General features: G+C 31.3%; 2 protein-coding genes across 3 annotated transcripts in view; both read left to right on the top strand.

Annotated features, from left to right (window-relative positions):
• LOC143917831 (uridine phosphorylase 1-like) overlaps positions 1–21,692 on the top strand; it is a 348,253-nt gene that overhangs the window by 256,333 nt on the left and 70,228 nt on the right. The gene's annotated exons all lie outside the window — the stretch shown is intronic.
• LOC143917830 (putative ferric-chelate reductase 1 homolog) lies at positions 1,836–20,943 on the top strand. Of its 2 annotated transcripts, none has more exons than XM_077439426.1 (15): positions 1,836–1,939; positions 16,364–16,495; positions 16,572–16,748; positions 16,829–16,995; positions 17,130–17,295; positions 17,739–17,856; positions 18,149–18,228; positions 18,315–18,419; positions 18,503–18,659; positions 18,742–18,968; positions 19,048–19,201; positions 19,279–19,371; positions 19,448–19,560; positions 19,655–19,774; positions 19,860–20,943. In XM_077439426.1, the coding sequence occupies exons 2-15, from the start codon at positions 16,391–16,393 to the stop codon at positions 20,016–20,018; spliced, it is 1,941 nt and encodes a 646-aa protein (XP_077295552.1). In that variant the 5' UTR covers positions 1,836–1,939; positions 16,364–16,390; the 3' UTR covers positions 20,019–20,943. The 2 variants fall into 2 exon arrangements, with proteins under 2 accessions (XP_077295552.1, XP_077295553.1); XM_077439427.1 differs by lacking the exon at positions 1,836–1,939 and adding an exon at positions 12,642–12,717.

The raw sequence follows: 21,692 nt of genomic DNA on the forward strand, positions 1-21,692 counted from the left end.
ATAATGAATTCAATTAAAAATAGAATATACATAAAGTATAAGGTGAATGGCCTCTTCTTTTGGCCTCCCCCTTCCTTCCACGCTACAACCCTGTCAATGCATGATATATTCAATGATTCCGTGACAATAATTTCGCACATGACGATCTCACACACGTCACGAAAATATTGAACATGGATTATTTGGCACTCGGAAATTCCGCCCACCGAGATTCACACACGCTAACAGGAATCCGAGCGCCAGATATTCCGTATTCGCGATCTTCGTGGCAACGATTGTCGTGTGCGAAATCGCCATGTGCGAAATTATACGTTTACCATATTCAATATATGACTGGCTGGAAACCAGATTGGTACAAGTGACATTTTTAAAAAAATCTGGTTTAAGTGCTAAAATAATAGCATTTCATATATGCTACTCAAACCAGCTTTTTTTAAAAATGTCACTTGTACCAGTCTGGTTTTCAGCCCGTCATATGTACCTACATATATGCACATATATTCCAAGGGAAAAAATAAATCCCTTTACTACATATTATATAGATCGTGATATAAAATAGGTATATTATATATGCATTATACAATAAGCTATCCATAGATTATTGAATATTTTAAAGAAAGATTATTTAAAAAGCATATGTATGAATCTTATACATATATGAAACAATGACCGTTCGTAATGTTGTATGTAATTCATTTCTGATTGGCCACCGTCAAATTCGATTCTGATTGGTTGTCGTTAAATATTCAAATAAATTTAATAAACAAACAAATGAATGTTTTGAATACCGAAGCGAAGCCGATTATTTATTTATAAAACAAATATGTACACATATTATATTTGTAAATAAAATGAAACATCACCAATGAGAGTTCGCTGTAAGTTTTGCTACACGCCATTTATTCGAAATTGGCATTAAGAGGGCTGGACAGCAGCGCCTTGTCCATACAAAAGTACTATACTTCTCCCTTCCTCAATTATGGCACTAGAGAAATTATTTTTTAATATGCTATGGATATCCACCATTGGGGTGCATCTATCGTTTTATTTTTTTTGATTAATTATTTTTTATATGAGCTAGGAGCCACCAAACATCTATAAAATCGCCTCTTTTTTACACCCACGAAACGAGTCCAGCGTGCTTATTTAACGGTCGATTTAAAAAAAAAATACGCCAATAAATGCACAGAAAGTATCTTTCTCATACCGATGATGAAATTTTTTTTTAAATTGGTCCAGTTTTGGAGGAGAAAATAGTAGAATACGAAACCTCGATTTTGTCAATTTAAAATACGTTTTATCTGGTCGAAGCGCAACTGTCGCATTCACTCAATATATATATATTGATATATATTGTCGCATTCACTCAATATATACATACACTCAATATATATATCGAAGAAAGGAACGGTAACAAAATTAAGGTTTCGGGTGTACAGCCCTCTTAATGGATTGTATACAATTCCTAGAGAGGTTTTGGTGACGAAAAATTAACCAATGCTAAAACTTCTCATTAAAATAACAGACCACTCTCCTTTGTTAGAAAGTACATATATCTATTTTTTCTACCATATCATAGAAGTATAAAAGAGGGCGACTTCTTATTGAATAGGCATATTTATAGATTTTCAATAGCAATGTTTGGTTTATCTCCATGGAGTGCCGGAAACCCACAACACGCTCGACACTCGAGCTCACCCCTTTTAAATTCCTGACATACTCTCGACCCACACATCGAACTACAATATTTAAAATTCGTTTTGTGGTATTGACGGTAACTGGAATGCATGCTAGTCACGCTCACCAGAATTGTTATTTGCCGGCATTCTTGTTGGGTCGCATTGGTAGACCAAGACCCAAGAAAGAGCCAGTCGTGCTTCGCCGGCCAGTGCTTCAGGTCGTGTAACGCGGGCTACCGTCACTTTTTTCTTGTTTCACGGTACTTTTACAATTTTATCACCTCACACTGACCAACCTGACAACACAAAATCGAAAAAGATTCAAAATCGAGCCGTCGCGAAGCATCCTAGTCGAAAAATCGAGTGTCCGAGTACCGTTCTTCGGTTGCCCAATCTTCGACAACAATTTCGACGCGTGTGCGTATGGAGAGTACATTTTGCACGATGGACAAAAACTTTCGTACGAATTCGCAATCGGCAGTTAATTTCATACCATTTTTTACGCAAATCATGTGTGCTGTGTGTGTGTGTGTGTATGTGTATGTGTTTGTGTTTGGTACGCGAGAGAAATGTTCAATGCGATAATATGTGTACCCACGTTTTTATCTTCGCAGGAAGAGAAAAATGAGGACAGCGTGTTTTCATATAAAAATAATTACTTTCTTTACCACATGCGAAAAACTTTTAGTAATAATGGACTCTAAATACTGCTAAAACCTTGTCTAGTAAATACATCGACTTACTACGAGTGTAAACAGTTGATAAAATTGATACAAATATTATAGATTCGGTAAACAGTTTACCTAATGCCATGATACATTTTGTTATCCATAAAGTACTCGGTTGGGAACTTGTGATAAATTATGCTTATTTTAGATTATATCCATGTGATATGTTTCAAATCGAAAGTGTTAGTATGTTTATACATGTGTACATACGTTTATTTCTATTTTATTTTATTTTTAATAGTACAAATATACATGTCGTGAGCGAGATCGCCATGTGCGAAATTATCCGTTTACCATATTCAGTACATATTCCAAGGGAAAAATATAAATCCCTTTACTACATAGTATAGATCGTGATATAAAATAGGTATATTATATATCATAGAGTACTCGATTGGGAACTTGTGATTTTGCTTATTTTAGATTATATTCATGTGATATGTTTCAAATCGAAAGTGTTTATACATGTGTACATACGTTTATTTCTAATTTTTAATAGTACATATAATAAAATCGAAATCGTTCTCTTTTGGGAGCACACGTCATGGATTTTTGTTCAAAACGAATGACCCGCTTCAATTTTCGGGGGGGGGAAAGTTGGTCACCTCATTGTGCATATGATTGTGTTTGTATTTACTTTTTATTAATTTGCACATATGTACATAAGTATTGATTAAAAAAAGCTCTTAAAAAACGAATATATGTAATCACGGTTGCAATCTCTTCATTAATGCGACAATTGCACTTGTATGTATGTACATACATACATATGTAGTTCAGATTTTCTTTCTCATAAGATTTTTTTTAAATGTCATTTATATAAACCATGTGTATTTGAACTGAGATAATTTCAAGTTAATATAAAGTAAAATTTATATAGTTTTGTGTAATGCAGCAAACCTACGCGAATCATTTTTGACGTTTGTAATTCTATAAACCTGTTTTGTACAATTTATTATGAAATCTTTAGTAATTTCACTGATATAGAATTAAACAATTATAGTCAAAAGCAACAACTAATATGTTTTGTGCTTTATTTTTCATGTTTTGACGTATATTGGACAAAAAAATATTCATCAAGTTGAGGTGAAGGTGAGTGAGTGGGTCCAATGCTAAAACTATGAACATTAAATAGTTTATTTTGACATAAAATAATGCTTATCATATAAATGGAATTATTTACATAGACTGAAATAGAATTCGCTATATCTTTTTAATTTTCGTATTTTTATCATGTGTGAACTATAGGTAGTCAAGTACTAACTTTTATGAAGTACTTCTAAGTATATATATTCGTATGTACATATTAACACAACAATCCAGGACTCGAATAGTCCATATCAATAATAACTATTAAAAATTGGCAAAACATTGATTTTCCTTGTACACAGGTCATGAACTTTTTCCAGTCCGCATTACATTTTACAATTAATTTTCATTTTTCGCGGTTACTAAACTAAAACACAAGATCATCATATTTGACAAGGAAAATTTGAAAGATAACTATTTGAAAGACAAATTTAAAATTGGACAATCTGTACAATGTCCTAATTTTAACCCAAAATTTAGTAGCCTTTATTCTAAATGTACATATGTATATTATGACTATGTATCAAGTTTTTCCACTGGAACATCGTATATAATATATGTATAATTGATCAGAAAATAGACAATAAATATAGAAAAATAGCCAATATTTCTTCCACGTGTATTTGTTAACCATACAAACTTTACGCAATTGTATTTATCTTCAATATGTCCCAATGCCTAATCGATAAAGAAATTTCCCGATATATTTATCATTCGATTGATCAAGACTTCCAAATTAAGTTGAATTTCAACAGCAGTCACTTATTTCAGAAATTTCTTGAACTGGATACGAATTACTCACATGCAACCTAATTGCTAATTGTATGCATCGTAGAAAGTATGAAAGTTGACTTATCGAACATTTATATGTACATATATTGGCCAATGTCCAATACAATCTTTACCCAATGTCAAAATACTATTCACGTCACATACATACCTACCTACTATAATAGATAACGCAACCTAAAATATATTTGTAAAAACTCATCTATTCCGAGTACTAAAACTGTATTGACACATGAATTGACAGCCACAATTTATGACCAAGTGTCACGAAATTTAAGGTGAATGTTTGCGCGTTAGGAGAATTGCAACAATGTGGAATTTCTCTCGATACTACATGGAATGATTCAATTTTTAAAATTCGGGGTCATCATCACCGCTGCAAGCATTGATAGCCACGATATCAGCAGTTAGTTGTTGCGGCCAGTTTGTTGGTTGTTGGGTCAGCGGGTTTCGTAATCTATCGGCGTGGGTAGACTTCGCAGAAGAACCATTAGCCATTTGCTGCTCGTGCTTCCCCAATACCCAACTTGACCAAATTTAGAAAGGTCGTAGTGACAGAAGTTCATACGTAGTATTTCTTTGGGCATTTTTTAATTCAAGGTACGTTTTGTGTCGAATCGTGTGTTGAATGAGCAAATCATAACATATAATAGCCGCGGAGTACAAATCTTCCGTGTTCATTGTTAAACGTATGGGTATTATAAATAATTGTGAGTTTCATGAGCTGGAAAAGTTTTCAAGATTCAACATTCCATAGTACATACGAATGGCATCAAAGACGTAATGTATGCAAGTAGGCCATTAGTTTTCTTCACTTGCTTTGGTCCATCTGAATGTGCCTCTTCTTTTACATCCCACCACATTTCCAATTGTCACATTCCTCTTCGGAATATCACCTTCACGTACTTATGGAAATAATCAATGACAGCGTCTCGAGATAAATCCACAAACTGTTAAAATTGAACAATGTTTTTAGTCCTAGTAGATCTATATATGAAAGAGTGTTAGCTTTAGTACATATGTAAGTGGTGATTCCCATCAAAGTTCACAAAAAACTTTTCATCAGATATAAATTTCATACCTTTCATCATACCTTTAGCATTTTTTAAGAGAAGTAGGATTAATTCTTAAAAGTAAAATATTGCTCAAAACGTAATGATTAATGATTATGAGTTTTTCGCCCTAACCTCGAGAAATTGGGTTAAACCAAAACCTTCCAACTGTACCAATACTGATAAAACTGGTCATTTGTAAAGAAGAGAGAAAGGCAAACGAAACACATAATAAAGATGTATTTACTGTAACAAGAAAATATGAAATAAATACTGCAACACGCCATTCGCATAAAAATCAACACTTGAAATTGATTTCAATCAATTGGATGATGTTTGAAATAGATTTGAACCCTAAAATTGACTAACGTGAATATTTCATGCTATTTTGTAAGAAAACGAACTGTGCTTTTCGAAATTTCCAACTTGAATTTCAAAATTGAATCTTTTTGGTGACAAAATTGATCTTTAAATGTATTTTTTATTATTTTCAAGTTGATTAAGATTTCAAAATATTATAATATAAATGAGGGGTGCCAAACCGTGATGTTGTAAGTGCCACATACATACATATGTACATATTTATGTAGACTCAAATGCACTTTATTCGTGATTTGCAGTGTATGTGTCGGCCTTTACTTGCACCCTTAAAAATAATTTGAAATGCTGCCTTTAAGGGATAGAAACTTGAATTAGCAAGTCATTAAATTGTAAGTGCATTATTAATTGCACTATCACCTTAACTGTAACTAGATGAACATTGCTAAAATGATGATTAACACCAAAAAGCTGATGATATCTTCAGCCAGCAATATCTGGGTAATATCTGAGTGTTGAGAAAGACGACTTTACATAAGCTGTCCATTTATTATTATGAAAATAGTACATACAACGTTAATATGGCACTTAAAACTTGTTTTTATTTTATTTTTTCATTTTTTTCTAATATATAAGATTTATTGATTGCTCGTTGAATGATTGCAATACCTCGCAGAAGATATATATATGTACTTTATTAATAAATATTGCAGAAGAATTAATGCATTATTTATTTAAACAATTTTAAGTCCCTCCTGAAAACTTAATTTTCTGGCACTTGAAACGTTATAGTTTGGCACTCCTCATACGTACTTGTCATTTAATATTTAGGTTCGGATTAATTATGGTAGTCTAAATTCAATGCGTACTCTTGCCCAACATCCTGCTATTATAAAATTGTATCGTTGAGCGTTCTCAACCAGTCCGTTTAATTAAATGGAGTCCTTCGTGTTTTAAATTTAATTAATTTAATAAAATAAAGATTTAATTAAAGGTGAATTTCACTTATATTTGTTACACATATGCAAGGACACGTGCGATAGAAATTAACGCGCGGTTATTCAACGGTTTCAAAACATTCCGCAGTTGTGTCATTCCGGCCGTTTTCCGTTGTTGATTTGACGTGCTACTTATTAACATCAATAAGCATCATTTTTTTTATTTTTAATTGGCAAACCATGTCTCTGTTTCGTACAGATGTCTTTAGGCTTGCGTCAACATATGAAAAATACACTGAGGTTTTTTTTTTGTATTTTAAATCTTTGGATTTACATTATCCTTATATAGTAGACACAATACATGATATTCCTCGTGTATTTTTTTTAATTACAGTAATATTGTCGAATTGCAAATTGCTTCATTCATATTAATGTATGTATCCGATGTTTCACGGTTTGCTAACCACCTGCAACGAAATCGCTAGCATTCAAAGAAACAGATTGTTGACCTTTTTTATTATGCACTTATCAATTTGGCACATTGTAAATATTGTGACAGTTTCGTTTTCAAAATGAAAATTCGGCATTTTTCCCCCAATACAAGGTAAAATTCGGCAAATTACAATTACGTCAAGTTTGTGACATTCTTTCTTTCCAATTCCACTGACTAATTTAATAACCAATTAATTATTCATGTTTGGCCTTGTTAATTTTGTCCAAAGTTTTATTTTAATAACATGTATTTCCACCGACATTTAATTCAAATACGTTCATTAAATTTTGTCAAAAATAATTACATAAATGCTCTCAATTTTCGCTACGCACGTATTGAAAATTGCACCTGTACGATCAAAAAGCAATTTACAAGTTGACTCACAATATCGACGAACAAAACGTGAAAATCATATCAATTGATTGGGTACACATTTTGTGTTTCTTTCGAACGTCACATCAACATTATCCTCGTCGATTTGGAAAAAACCGATCATTAACATCGTCTACGCATACCACATTAATGTATTTTTCGTCATTTCCGATTCTTACAGATCGAAATGTATATCGCATAATATGTAGGTGATGTTTATTAATTTTTTGCGCATTCGAAATCCAAATACAGTTTCACTGTCTAATTTCAAGGTCTCACCTGCCATTTTCCGTCCGGTTGAAAAATATCTACTCAAATTTAATTTACCTGTTTGACCCACGCGTTAAACAATGCTCATTTTTTTCAACAGCCGATATACCATAAGACAATGGTGGACTTGAAAAAAATGTATACTTCCGTTTACGAAAAAAAAAAATTATACAACGAAGAAAATCAAGCTTAACTTCGTCGTAGCCTATTTATGTCCGTCGAAAACTTTTACGCTTTCAATTAGTCTTTTCCTTCCGGGCGATCAATTTGTATAAAGACCCTATACCACCACAGCCATTCGATTAATTATTTAACTGTGCAATATAATTAATCGTAAAACGAAAGTCGTGCTTTGTTTATCTCTCACTAGTCGAATAGATCGTGCACAGGTGACTATCGCCATTTTGTTTTTTTATGCATATACATACAATCGCTTATTAAACACGTAATACGAGTACGAGTAGTAAAACTAACGGTTAAATTTGTACAACGTACGTTCACAGGTTCGATTCAACATTCCAGTGGAGTTGTTATTAAAATTATACCTGTAAGATATGTAATCTAGTTTGAAAAATGAAACTGAAACGTCTGCATACATACATTTGAATTTAAATATATTACACCCGTATAATTGAATTTAAATATATTACACCCGTCTAAAAGCATTAAATTGAAATTTTCCTGTTTTTTCGTTGTTATTTTAGTCGAACAGTGTGACTCACGATTGAGATAACTAACCAACTATGTTGGTTTGCAAGGTTTTTCGATTCATTGCCTTGAACCTACAACAACCATACCATTCGCAGCCGCCTGTTGCTCACTTGCGAGTTTCTACAAACTGTACAAAACAGATGCTAAAAACCTTTTTATAATACTCAATTTCAATTTCATTAAACAAGTGTTAATCAATAGACACAATTTGATTGAAGTTTGATTAAAAATATACCGCAGATTTTTTTTTCTAAACGCTGATCACTAAATTATTGATAAATCTAAAAAAAAAAATTAACTGCGCGTGAAATTTCAATGATTAAATCGCGTTATTTATATTTTCCCTTTTCAAGCTATGATCTGAATGAAACAGAGAGTAGAATAGAAACAATTCTAGATGCGAATATGAAGTATACTCGGAGGTGATACTCCGGGCGCACCAGTTTTGGGGGCGCAGCAAAGGCAAAATACATATATACCACAAACTATCAAATTGTCATATTTTATAGTAGCTTAGTCTCATTTCGAAAAGCAATGTGAACGGGTGACGAATCAGTTGACAAAATTCATTAAATTAGCCAAAGACATTAAAGTTTATGACTTTTATCAGTGTAGTCGCTAGGGTTTGTGTCACCCGGTGCGGTAATAAGCATAATAAACATAAGTCAGTGTGTCACATCCCCCCCCCCCTTCCCCCAACCCGAAGTCATATATTTACAAATGAATAATTACGATATTAATATCTCATACTAACAAAATAACAAGGGTTTTATCTTTTGATGACGGAAGAATTGCAATGAGCAATATTAAACTAATTAAATTTCATTGTAATATTCACTTTAAAAAGTATTTTTATATCAAAATTTGCAAAAAAAATCAATATTTAATTAGAATAAGTTGAAATATTTACAAAATTATACCCAATTGGGAAATTTTTTTTTCATTTAGTGTCACCCCATATACATATGTATGTAGTGACACCGGTGTGCTCCGCACTCCCCGCACCTGATTTTTGTTGCATTTATGACTATCCTTTCTATACATATATATTTTGTGTCTGAAAGTTTGAAAATACTACGAATTTTAAGCTATATGATTCACATACTTGAGTTTTACAAATCAAGATCATTTCGTCGACGTCAATCAGTAAGATATTGGCAACGTATCTAATATATAATTTCGAAAGAGACTTTGTATATATGCTATATGTATGTAACATTGGTTGGTTGGTTGGAAATTCGTAAACTACACATTCGACTTATTTTTTTTCGATTCATAGGCGCCGATTCGATTTTTTTTCGATTCAAAGGATTCGAAAGCCCCGGGGGCGAAGTCCCGAGGGGTGCCGGATTCTGGTATACATATAATTTCGAAAGAGATATATGTATATATATATATATATATATATTTGTTTGTTCGTGACAGTCAATTTAATAAAAAAACAAATGAGTATTCAAATAAATTTAATAAAATGTTTACTATTAGATTAGTCATGTTTAAGCGGTTTATATTACAAATACCGAGTGAAGCCGGGTAAAACCACTAGTATACCTATTTAATACGTATTTTTTTCTTAGAAAATTTTTATTGTTCGACAAATATTACGAAAGGAGGGGAAGGGGGGTTCAAAACCTTGCCCCGGGCGTCATTTAAACTGAATTGTATACTACATATATATGTAGGTATAATACATTAGTTCAAAAACAATTTTAAAAAAAGTTATTATTTTGACTTTTATAGAGTGTTTCATAAATATTTTAATTGTTTCCAAATATTGTTGCAGTATGTGACGTTTTACTATTTTTGGCCACAATCAACATAATACGAATAGCTCTAAACAAATGCAAATTCATGCAAACATTTCATAGAATTCAGTACCGATATCGACTTATCAACATTACTGAACCTTCCACAACAGTTGAATCATAGTGATTCAATTTTCTACACATGCGGAATTTCACTGAGAGTCTCTTTCATTTTTTAATTAACTTTCTAAACGGCAACACGCCTCACTTAACTACAGAAACGATGCCGATAAATATCAACAGCCGATCTATATACAATATTTTAATCGGCTCTTTCTACTATAATATACGAGTTCATTTAAAATATAAATTTCTGCAGACATGACAAATAACCTTAAGTTTATCCCGCTGTAGGATTTTTCACTGGCTCAGCAAGGCCATGGACTCGAGAGTGTTTCACATTTCGCATGAAATTAAATCAAGGCAGTTTCCGCTTAGCGAGGCTATCTCGACTTTATCCTTATTAGAATCATTATATTATAATAACACATTCACCTCCGTTCGCTGTTATCGTATGTGTATGATATAAATAGTTCCAGCAATTATTATTTTTTACAGTAAAATGCAATTGAAAAAACACAATTAACACGAAAAAACTGCGATAAGCGAAACGTATTGATTCAAAAAGTTCTATAAGTGTCTTACCACTTCCTTTGAATTTATCTACGTATGATTTAATACATACCAGAATTTGTCATAACTATAACAACGCAATGTAATGAATGATTTTTTTTCTGAGAAATGTATTGAGTAAGTTTTTGCATCTTGATTCGTGGATTTAATCCGCGAATTCGTTAAATCAAAAAAGGGGAAAAAACCTGACAAAAACATTGACACGATTTCTGTATTATTATATTAAATATGTATACAAATATCCGTTGTGACGAATTTCACGTTCTATTTAATATTTAAAGACAAAGCTTTGTATAAAATGCTTTTTATAAAATGTATCCTTGGATTTCTTAAATATTCACCGACAAATAAATACATTTGACTTGATTTATATCAATCTTATTTGCAAGAATTAATCACAAGGCTGAGTCACAAATTAATCGAATTCAATCATTTTATCTATATATGTATAACAGCTTATTATCATCATCTACAGCCATTCGCCATCCACTGCTGGATGAAGACCTCTCCAACACGCTTCCATTCGTCTCTGTTTTGAGCAACTCTCATCCATCTCACTCCACACATTTTCTTAATTTCGCCCTACCCATGTTTTGCATTCTCTCGGATACCATTCTAGCATTTCTTTTGACCATCTTTCCTCCATTATTCTAGCCACGTGGCCGGCCCATTACCATTTCAATCTCTTCGCTCTACTATAACCACTACAACCACAATCCTTGCCATACTTTTCATCCACGTACTCCGTTTCCTGTCTTTCCTCGTTATGCCAAGCATACAACGTTCGATACTTCTTTGAGTGCATTGGACTTTGTGTGGCAACTTGGCGTTCAATGTCCAAGTTTCACATCCATACGTCATCACTGGCAAAACACATTGATCGAAGATCTTTTTCTTCGGGCAAAGGTAGGGGAGAAGTACCATGAAAGGGCCGATCCTTGAAAGGATCATTCGCGATTGTACAACGCAAACAACACACAACGTACAACATTCCATGCTTCAACAGCGTATTATAAGTGTTTATATTTAGGAGAAGTTTGTGAATTTTAAATACACTTGAAATTTCGGATATATTCCAAACAAAAAATAACTTGTAAAGTAAATATTTTTCTCGCGATGCCAAAAATAGTTTTCTAATTTTATTTCAATTCCATGGGAGATCGAATATCTAGTGTTTCACACATTATTTTCAAATATCTAGTGTACACCAATAGTCAACTTCATTCATTGTTGTTTAGAACATTCCACAAAATAATGTGCACATACTCAGTCAAGTAGATGATCAATAGTTGTCGATATTAAAAATGTTTTACGAGTACGTCAAACATTAGTGATCTCAATCTGCTTGAATGTCATCACATTAGGACAAGAATAATACTAGGTATACATATCTAGTGTATTGACTGCTGAACTGGACCTGAGCGGAGCTGAGTATTCAGTATTGTGACTCATCAAATGTATAAATATGCATTGATTTAACAATCTTAAACATAATACATATAAATCTAATTGAAAGCATATACTTTCTGATGATGATTTTCAAATACTATTTTAGGTTATTACTCTTTAACATACATATGTAGATTCTCTCATATTTAACTGCAATGCTATTTTGTACTGGCCGTTTGTGCAAGACCTCAATAAACCTCATTATGTGTCATAATAATTCCACATTGAGATGGTCCGATGCTGTTTATGACATTGTATGTATATACACATGTACATCAAACAGAGTTCTGTTTACAGATTATAATAATTCGTACACAGCCATTGTGTTGTGATGCGTCAATGAGTTCGCATACCATCCGGAGTGCATCGGACAAATATTCATTGGGTTATTGTTATTTTATGGCGACAACGTGCCAAGGCTGGAATTGCAACAACGACTGCGAAAATTACATCGGCCTCGTCACTACTTACGTGACCGATGTCATTTTGAAATCTCTCTCTCGAAATCCCATCTCGACAAGTGGTCGATAAAATATTTGGGCACAAATAATCATAAAGCCTTATTCAGCCTACACACAAGTGATCTGCGACATTGGAAAAACCAGTCAGTCGGCAGGAAAATTCTTCCGTTTTTCCTCGTTCATAATCTTATTCTTCCTAATCATATACATTTATTGCTATTCGTCATATATTTTTTATCGTCACAATTTATAATGAATCTGAAAACGTCAATTTACATTTATCCACATACTCTATTTGTACGAATTATTTTACAAAACAATCATATTATACAGAAAAATCGTGTTTTCCTCTAAAAATCCATGGTCCAGAATCGGTTTTTGAAATTACACGCTCTAAACATAAATGTGTAGATAAATACATACATACATATGTCTGAACATCAATTTTTAATTGAACCTGAAATATGCTTTTCAATACTTTCGTTGACTAGTCATTGTTGTTATGAAAATAATATGCTCTTGTATGTTACCTATTTATTTTATATATACCATATAACCTATTTATTTTTTTATGTACAATGTAACAAGTAATATGAGCAATTTCACTATAAATGGAAATTAATTTCTTAATGTATGTAAATTGTACATACATATACACACATATGCATATGTAATTTGTTATAAAAAAATTAATCAAGTAATTTTTGACTCACAAACTACAATACTTCCATAAATAAACTAAATATTCTTTCTGTAATGAATATTTCGTAATTAAACCTGAACGTTGTATGTATAATTTATTTATTAAGTACATAAATACATTGATGAATTCAAATGAATACATATGTATGTAAGTGTGGAAAATAGCAAAATTCAAATTGAACAACACGTACTAAAAAGCTTAATTTTGAAATTAATAACAAGTAAAATATGGTTCCACGACAAAACGCTCACTGACCTAACGCTCAACAACGCGCATGACATAACGCTTACGTGACTTTATACTCACAGATAAAACGCTCACGCATTACACAATACACAATAAATTAAGGTTAAACTACTTTATCTAATATACATTTTATTTATTAATCTGTGATTGGATCGTGTGTTAATTCGTCACGATACGTTTTATTGAATTTTGGAATATTTTTTTTGTAAAAATAACGTTTTTTCGCAAGCGTTTTTTCACGTAAGCCTTTTTGTCCCATGAACGTTTTATCGGTGAATATAATGTCCGTGAGCGTTGTGTCGTTGAGCGTTTATGTCCGTGAGCGTTTTGTCGTGACACCATAATTTATTTATCAAGTACATAAATACATCGATGAATTAAAATGTATACATAAATATAGCAAATATCAAAATAGAAAGTAAAATATTCCTGGAATTGACTCGCCACTATTTGGAAAACTTAAATATGTAATTACTGTGAACTCATCAAGGAATCATAATAACATATTTAATTAGTACAAATAAATGTTTGTATAGTTTTCAAATTTTATATACATATTTACATATATTTTTTAAAAAATCATCCCTTTGATACTGAGCTAGATATTCTATCTATGCCATAGAACGCTGTGATTATTTGAAAACATCATTATTTTTGCATAGAACGTTGGGTTTGCGAACGGTCAGTGAACTGCAATCGATCGACGTTTCCTTACCATGGAAATTCGAGTCACTACCACCGGTCATAATGAATGCTACAATCGCTCGGACTGTGCCAACCCTATCGCACCAGACGATCTTTCGCACTAGCCCCATTTCGAATTAGTTTCATAAAATTTCTTTTATGGCCGTCCAAGTCAAATTGTATTTCAGCGAAGCGATTTGTATACCTCTGTCATATGTATAATGTGAAAGAAACGACTAATGATCCCATTGAAATGATTCATTCTATTCATTTGTCATTGAATGTCGGCAGTACATTTCCAAATTCGAATTAAGCAGATCAAATATGTATGTTAGGTACATTTCACATTGCTTGAAATTTATATTTAATTGTTTGGAAAGTCCCATTTCAATTAATTAAATGTTCCTTTTTTTCGATCAAATATGCTACATTTTATTTGGATCGATATTATGTACGTTTAACTTATATTTCCGTCGTTCAGACACATTTAATGGCTAAGAATTCGTTAAAAATTTTATCATTTGACCTAAAAAACGAATAATTTGGTCAGTTCCTTCAAAATTTGACATACATATTTTAACTTTGAATCTAATCGATTTTTAGTAATATGGCTGCACTTATTGAACAATTTTTTGAATAGATGTTTTGTGAATTTTACATTATTTCAAATTATATGTATGAAAAAACCTATTGTATAATACTTTATTTATTTTTATTTTTTATCTTTAATTTATATCAGAAGGGCCATAAATTAAATAAATACATACCAATTAATAACCACAGAGACATTTATGGTCAAATTTGTAAATATGCAGCATTCTATAAAATTCAGCGAAATTCTAGATTGCCGAAAACTCGAGATTTTCCGAGAAAATGAGTAAGGTTGCCAATTTGTTGGAACCGTTTCAATGATAATCAGATAAATTGGCAAACTCTGATTGGAAATGATCGACTTGGAGTCATAAATCCGAGGTCTGGCCAGCAGAAACCAGTGGGATTTGAACGCGTGACCACTCTGTTCAAAACATTATATGCTTACCACTAGTCTATTCTCCTGGTTATTTATATAAATAAATAAATATGAAGTTCTTCAGTTAATTTGATTATATTCATCTATGGTAATCCACAAACATAGCAGTAACGAATGTACTCACTTTGACCTAGCTCAAGTCTGTGCTACATATGTACAATATCGAACCATTTTCTCAGAATTTACATAGCTTGTTCTTAAGTTTTCGGGCGATCAAATGAAAATCAATATTTTGCTATATACCTATGTATGTACGAGCATGTACATATTTATGTACTTACTCTATTTTGCTTTTGAATTTTCTTTAATTTTAGGAAAATTCGCGATCACCTATATTAAAATGCTAAGTTGATACAAGGCTAACGAGTTATTCTTAACGAATACTGCATAAATTGCAGTTTATTCCTAGATGTTGTCTTTGAGTGCTCGTCGCAACGACATATGTACATGATACGTGTGTTTATGTAGTTTTTGCATTTATTTCATTAAAAAAGATTCATACAAATATATTATCTTAAATGTACTCATCCGCTTGCAAGCATAAAATAGATAATTTTATGTTTACTTTATGCTAAATTTTGCTATTAAATCAAAAATTATATACATACATATATACGTATGTATACATATTACGGACGATGCGAGCATTTCTGTATATGAAGTGTGTAATTGGTTTATCACTAACTCCATCAGAGGCTGGGTTTAATTGGTCGGAATTCAAAGGTCTCCGGTTAAAGCTTATGATGTGAAAAGGACAAGTCTGTATCAGACTTGTTTTGCGATCGATTAACTTAATAGATATTCAACATTATACATACATAATTTACACACCTATACAAACAATATTTTACGTATACTGTATAGAATATGTTACAATATATTTTAATAGAAAGATGTTTCAATATATTTTCAGAAGGATCAAAATTGACAATATTTCAAGATGACTTCAACAAACAAATTAAGTCGTGTTTTCATAGCAATTATAATCACAATTGCTTATATTGCAAAACCTACTTTGCAGTATGGTTCTGGAGCACCGCCTAGAGTAAATCACTTTGTATAAACATATTTGTAAATATACTTTTTTACTTTGTTATATTAACATCTGAAAAACATTACAGGCTTGTACTACAATGTTACCCTTCCACGGTACTATAGCACCACAAACTTCATCTGCACCCTACGAAGTGAAATCATCAGCATCACAAGTACGACAAGGATCGAATGTAAAGGTCACCATTTCTAGTCCTCTGAGAGTACCCATTGGAGGGTTCTTCCTCCAAGCCAGAAGCGTTCAGGTATTCATATCTTTTAATCAAATTTTGAGGATAGAAAATCACTTATAAAGAGTTCTAATTAATATTTTCCGTGTATCTAGGATCGAACTCAAATTCTAGGAAATTGGACAAATCTTCCAGAGGTCGCAAAAACTACAAATTGTAATTCGAATGCAGATTCTGCGACGCACACTTCTCCTGCTAATAAAGATAGTGTCGTTCTTCAATGGAATGCACCGAAAGATTTCCTAGGAGCAGTGGTTTTTAAGTAAATATTTTTCATACTTATATAATTATTTCAAATATGATTCTGTGAGACTGTAGAAGTGTTATTTCTAATCAACCATCTTCCTATTCATGTTATCACACACGTAAACATATTAATTATTTGTTTTTCACTAGGGCAACCGTTGCTCAAGAGTACAGTACCTTTTGGGGAGGAGTAGAATCTACATTAGTTGAAGTCGTTACACCCGACACTGTGATTGCGACTACAACACCAAGTGAAACTAGTCCAGAACCTACAGCCACCACAAAATACACCATAGAAACGACTACTAGTGCAGCTGTAAGAACATACATATATAAAACAAAAATATATTATATCTGATTGTTGTGTTTTAAATAAATTCCAATGAGGATTCTTCATACAATTTTACTAAATAATAAATTAGTATAGATAAATTTCCAATTCCACCACTCACCAGAGTAATGACAATTAAACTAAAATATTATTTTATCTAAGTTCATTTTACAGCCTGCAACCCGGCCTCATTGGCTTTCGGTAAATACGTATTAATTTTGTAATTTATTTCATGCTTCTTAGGCGTTTTTTTTAATTGCCACACACTAAAATATATACATTGTAAAGTAGAAGTTGATTCCTAATATATATTTTTTTACATATATTTAATATACATGCATATGTATAATTCTTAAAAAAGCAGACAAACAGCGCACAGCAGTCAAACTTAATAAAAGCTTTCAATTTAGTGCTATTTCGAATTTTAGATTAAGCCGATCCACCCGTTCTATGAAGGATGCGGTTCAACTAAATTGTGTTTCGGATCAACTTCTTCGTGTCTTAATACTTTGGATTGTGTTGCAGCAGTTGCTGTTACAGTAAAAGGTATATTTTAACATTTTTTTGATTTTTAAATGCTTTTTATTATTACGAAATTATGTTCACAATACATCTTATATCTATTTTAATAGCTACTGATCTACTGATCATTTTCTATTTTACAATTTAATTTAATTTGGTTAGTAATCATAGTATTATATTATTCTAATGTTAATCTACAGCATAATAGGAAAAAGAGCTCAAAAACCTATTTACAATCCTTACTATATTTTAACATAAAATAAAATACTAATATGCAAAATGTATATAAAATCGTAACAAAAAATATTTTTTCCAGGTGAAGCCTATACTTTTGAATTAATAGGTACCCAAAATCCAGCTTATGTTGCTACTGGTTTATCAGATGATCTTAATATGGTAAATTAAAAAATATTTTACTTAATTATACTATTTCGAAACCATTATATCACAACTGTATTTTTGCTTTATCTGTCTTTTTTTAGGGTAGTGATAGTTCTATGGAGTGCCAACAAGTAAATGGATTAGTTACAGCTCACACTTCATGGACATATCCAAAATCCGACCCCTATGTTAGTCGTGAAAATGTGGTATGTGGCAACCAACAGCAATCACATCATTCGATCCATGTATAGCATTAAATTTGTCACTAAAAGTATGTATTGACTTTTAGGACCAAAGCATGATTCAGCTACTACGATCATCATTCACAGATGGTATCCTGTATTGTCAGTTTACAAGGGACACTCGTTCTACAGTACGGGACGTAACATTCGATCTCGTTAATGATCGCTATCATATAATGATAGTCTCGGGAGATGATTTAAAGGGTATATACTACCTATTAAAATTAAATTGTGTTCAAACATTTATACATGTTGATGAGTTAAAAAACATCTTATCGTTTTACAGCCAATAGTGTAGGATTTCATTCAAAAGTGTTCGAACGCTCTGAAAAGAAAATCGCTTTGTCAGATGTTGGAAACGTAGCTGGTGCTTCAAAATTGTTGTTAAGACTACATGGAGCATTCATGTTGATTGCTTGGATTGGTACATCTTCCTGTGGTATTTTATTAGCTAGATATTTCCGACAAACATGGGTCGGAAAACAACTTGGAGGCAAAGATATGTGGTTTGCTGTAAGTTAAATTCACATTTTTTTTTTTACTTTTGAGTTTGTATCTACTTTTGTCATAAAATGTTTATTATTATTTGTAGTGGCATAGAGTATTTATGGTATCTACTTGGCTTTTGACAATGGCTGCCTTTATCATCATCTTAATTGAAGTCGGAGGATGGACTGGTACTGGGGATAATCCTCATGCTATAATCGGCATAGTAACTATTGTTTTATGCTTCTTACAACCAATCGGTAAGTTTTAACGCGTAAAAGTATATTGAAATTTATTTCTCTACAATAGCTAATTAAATAATAATTCGTATTATCAGGAGCATTCTTCAGGCCTCATCCTAATACAACAAAACGGCCAATTTTCAACTGGGTTCATTGGTTCTTTGGAAACGCTGCCCATATTCTCGGAAGTAATAATTGTTTCTTAATTATAATGCAAAATTTACATACATAATATATTGAATTAATTTTTTATATTAATTTTAGTTGTTACTGTATTCTTTGCCGTGTACTTAAACAAGGCCGAACTACCAGGTTGGATGGTATATATTCTCGCTGCTTTCGTCGCTTTTCACGTGATAATGCATCTTATTCTTTCTGTGAGTTTAATTTTAATTTAATATTAATTTCAATTCGTTCATTAAAAAATCTTGATAATTACTTGCTAATTTATTCATAATTCCTAATTTTTAGATTGCCGTTTGCGTAAGCGATGGTCGAATAAATAATGGAAGGGTAAATGCATTCCCAATGAAGGATCTTATGACTAATACTCGGCAAGCATTAAACCATGATAGAAAAACAGATGCACCGGTGAGTAAAACTGATTTTAAATTACTCATTTATGAAATTGTACCATTTGATTATGTTAATAATATAATTTTAACCTCAATTTCAGCATTCTGGCTTCCGAAAATCTCTTTTGGGTATTTACTTTGTAATTAACATCTTGTTTGTGATTACACTGGTTTGCCTAATTGCCTTGGCTCCGATCGAACAGACTTACCAGTCTGTTAGTAATGCCATATCTGGTGCAATGTCACAAGACAAAAATTAGATACATTATGGATTAATGGACTCAATTTTAAATTGTTGTTTTGATAACGAAATGTGTTGTGATTTGCATAAATGAAGGCATTTCATAAGTATAGATCTTATACTAATTATTATGCATAAATTTCATTTGACTTTAGTTTAACAGTTATTTTTAATTTATTATTTTCGATAACCATGTGGTATTCTCTTGTATTATATTTTTAAGATTTTTTTGACATTTATCTAATAAATTTAATGTATTGTTTTATATAAAAATAAGTTTTTCACAAATCACAAATAGCAAATAATTATTTATGCATATATCAAATGACCAGTTCAAGTTAATTTATGTCCATTACACATTGTTCATATAACCATAATTACCTGAAAACATCATCTATCAACTATGAACTATTCAGATAATAGTATAATATTATATATATATACATACATATTCTCTATATTGTGTAACTTGAACATTGGTATATGAATTTCAGATGTATGTATATGCATGTGCATTTTTATGTATTATATATGTATTTGTGCATGCAAAATTGAATTATATTTTTAATTTAATTTAGCTTATGTGTAAATAACATTTTAATATTTTTATATTTTGCATTTTTGTTGTTCAATGTGTTTTTGAGCAATTTAAAAAAATAGATTTTTTTTTATTCAAGCCACCAGATTGATTTTATTTCATTTGTATTATGTATTACGTTAATGATGAATCAAATGACTGAAAGAGTGATTAGTTTATAAACATAATTATTTGTTGTAAACATTAACATTGTTATTCTAAATCTTTTTATATACATCTACAAAAAATTCACCAAAACTAGTAAAATAAACCAAACCTATAATTCTTTTTCAATACCAAAGACTAAGAAAAAACTGTAAAATATTCCATCATTTGTACAATATGTTTTTGAATTCACGACAAATTGAAATAAAAAAATATATATATATAAATTTTGTTTCCATTGTCATTCCATTTTAAATTCCATACAAAGGGAAAAAATGCAATCATTGGTCCCTTGAATTTTAAAATAAAATATAAAATACATTATCATGTGACATTACTTAAAGTTTCTTGTGCCATCTGTGATGCTCCTATTTATAGCAAAATGCTAGTTTACCATCATTATATTATTTTAATTTGCTAAATAGAATTGATGAAAAACATTGCGTTTGTTAACTTTTCGTTAAGTGTAAATATTTTTTTTTATTAATTTTGAAGAATTCGTTTATAATCATAGAAAAGGCATAACTAAAATAAATAATGGTGTCAGTTTATGTTTCCTGTTTCAAAGAACATCTGTTAGAAAGAAAACGAATTTTTTTGTGGCCTACCCTGCATTCAAATATTGACAATAGATGATCCTTAGGCCCCGTGTTGTTTATTTATAATGTTTTATGAATATATATAATGTGTAAGCCTACATTTTTATGCATGTTTACAATCCTATTGCTTATTTAATAATTTTCTATTATTCCCGTAATAATATTATTTAATATAATAGTCATCGCAGTACGAGGTTTATTTATTTAATTGAAAATTTCAAAATATTAAGCAATGAAGGTATTACGGTGAAAAACATTTATCTAGAGATGATTCACAAATTTTGTATTTCACAAAATCAATCATCAATTTTGTGTTCTAAAACAATCATAAATAAAATTGACTGCATCGCGA

The sequence above is a fragment of the Arctopsyche grandis genome, chromosome 10 (assembly GCF_051622035.1).
Source record: "Arctopsyche grandis isolate Sample6627 chromosome 10, ASM5162203v2, whole genome shotgun sequence".
Taxonomy (NCBI): Eukaryota; Metazoa; Arthropoda; class Insecta; order Trichoptera; family Hydropsychidae; genus Arctopsyche; species Arctopsyche grandis.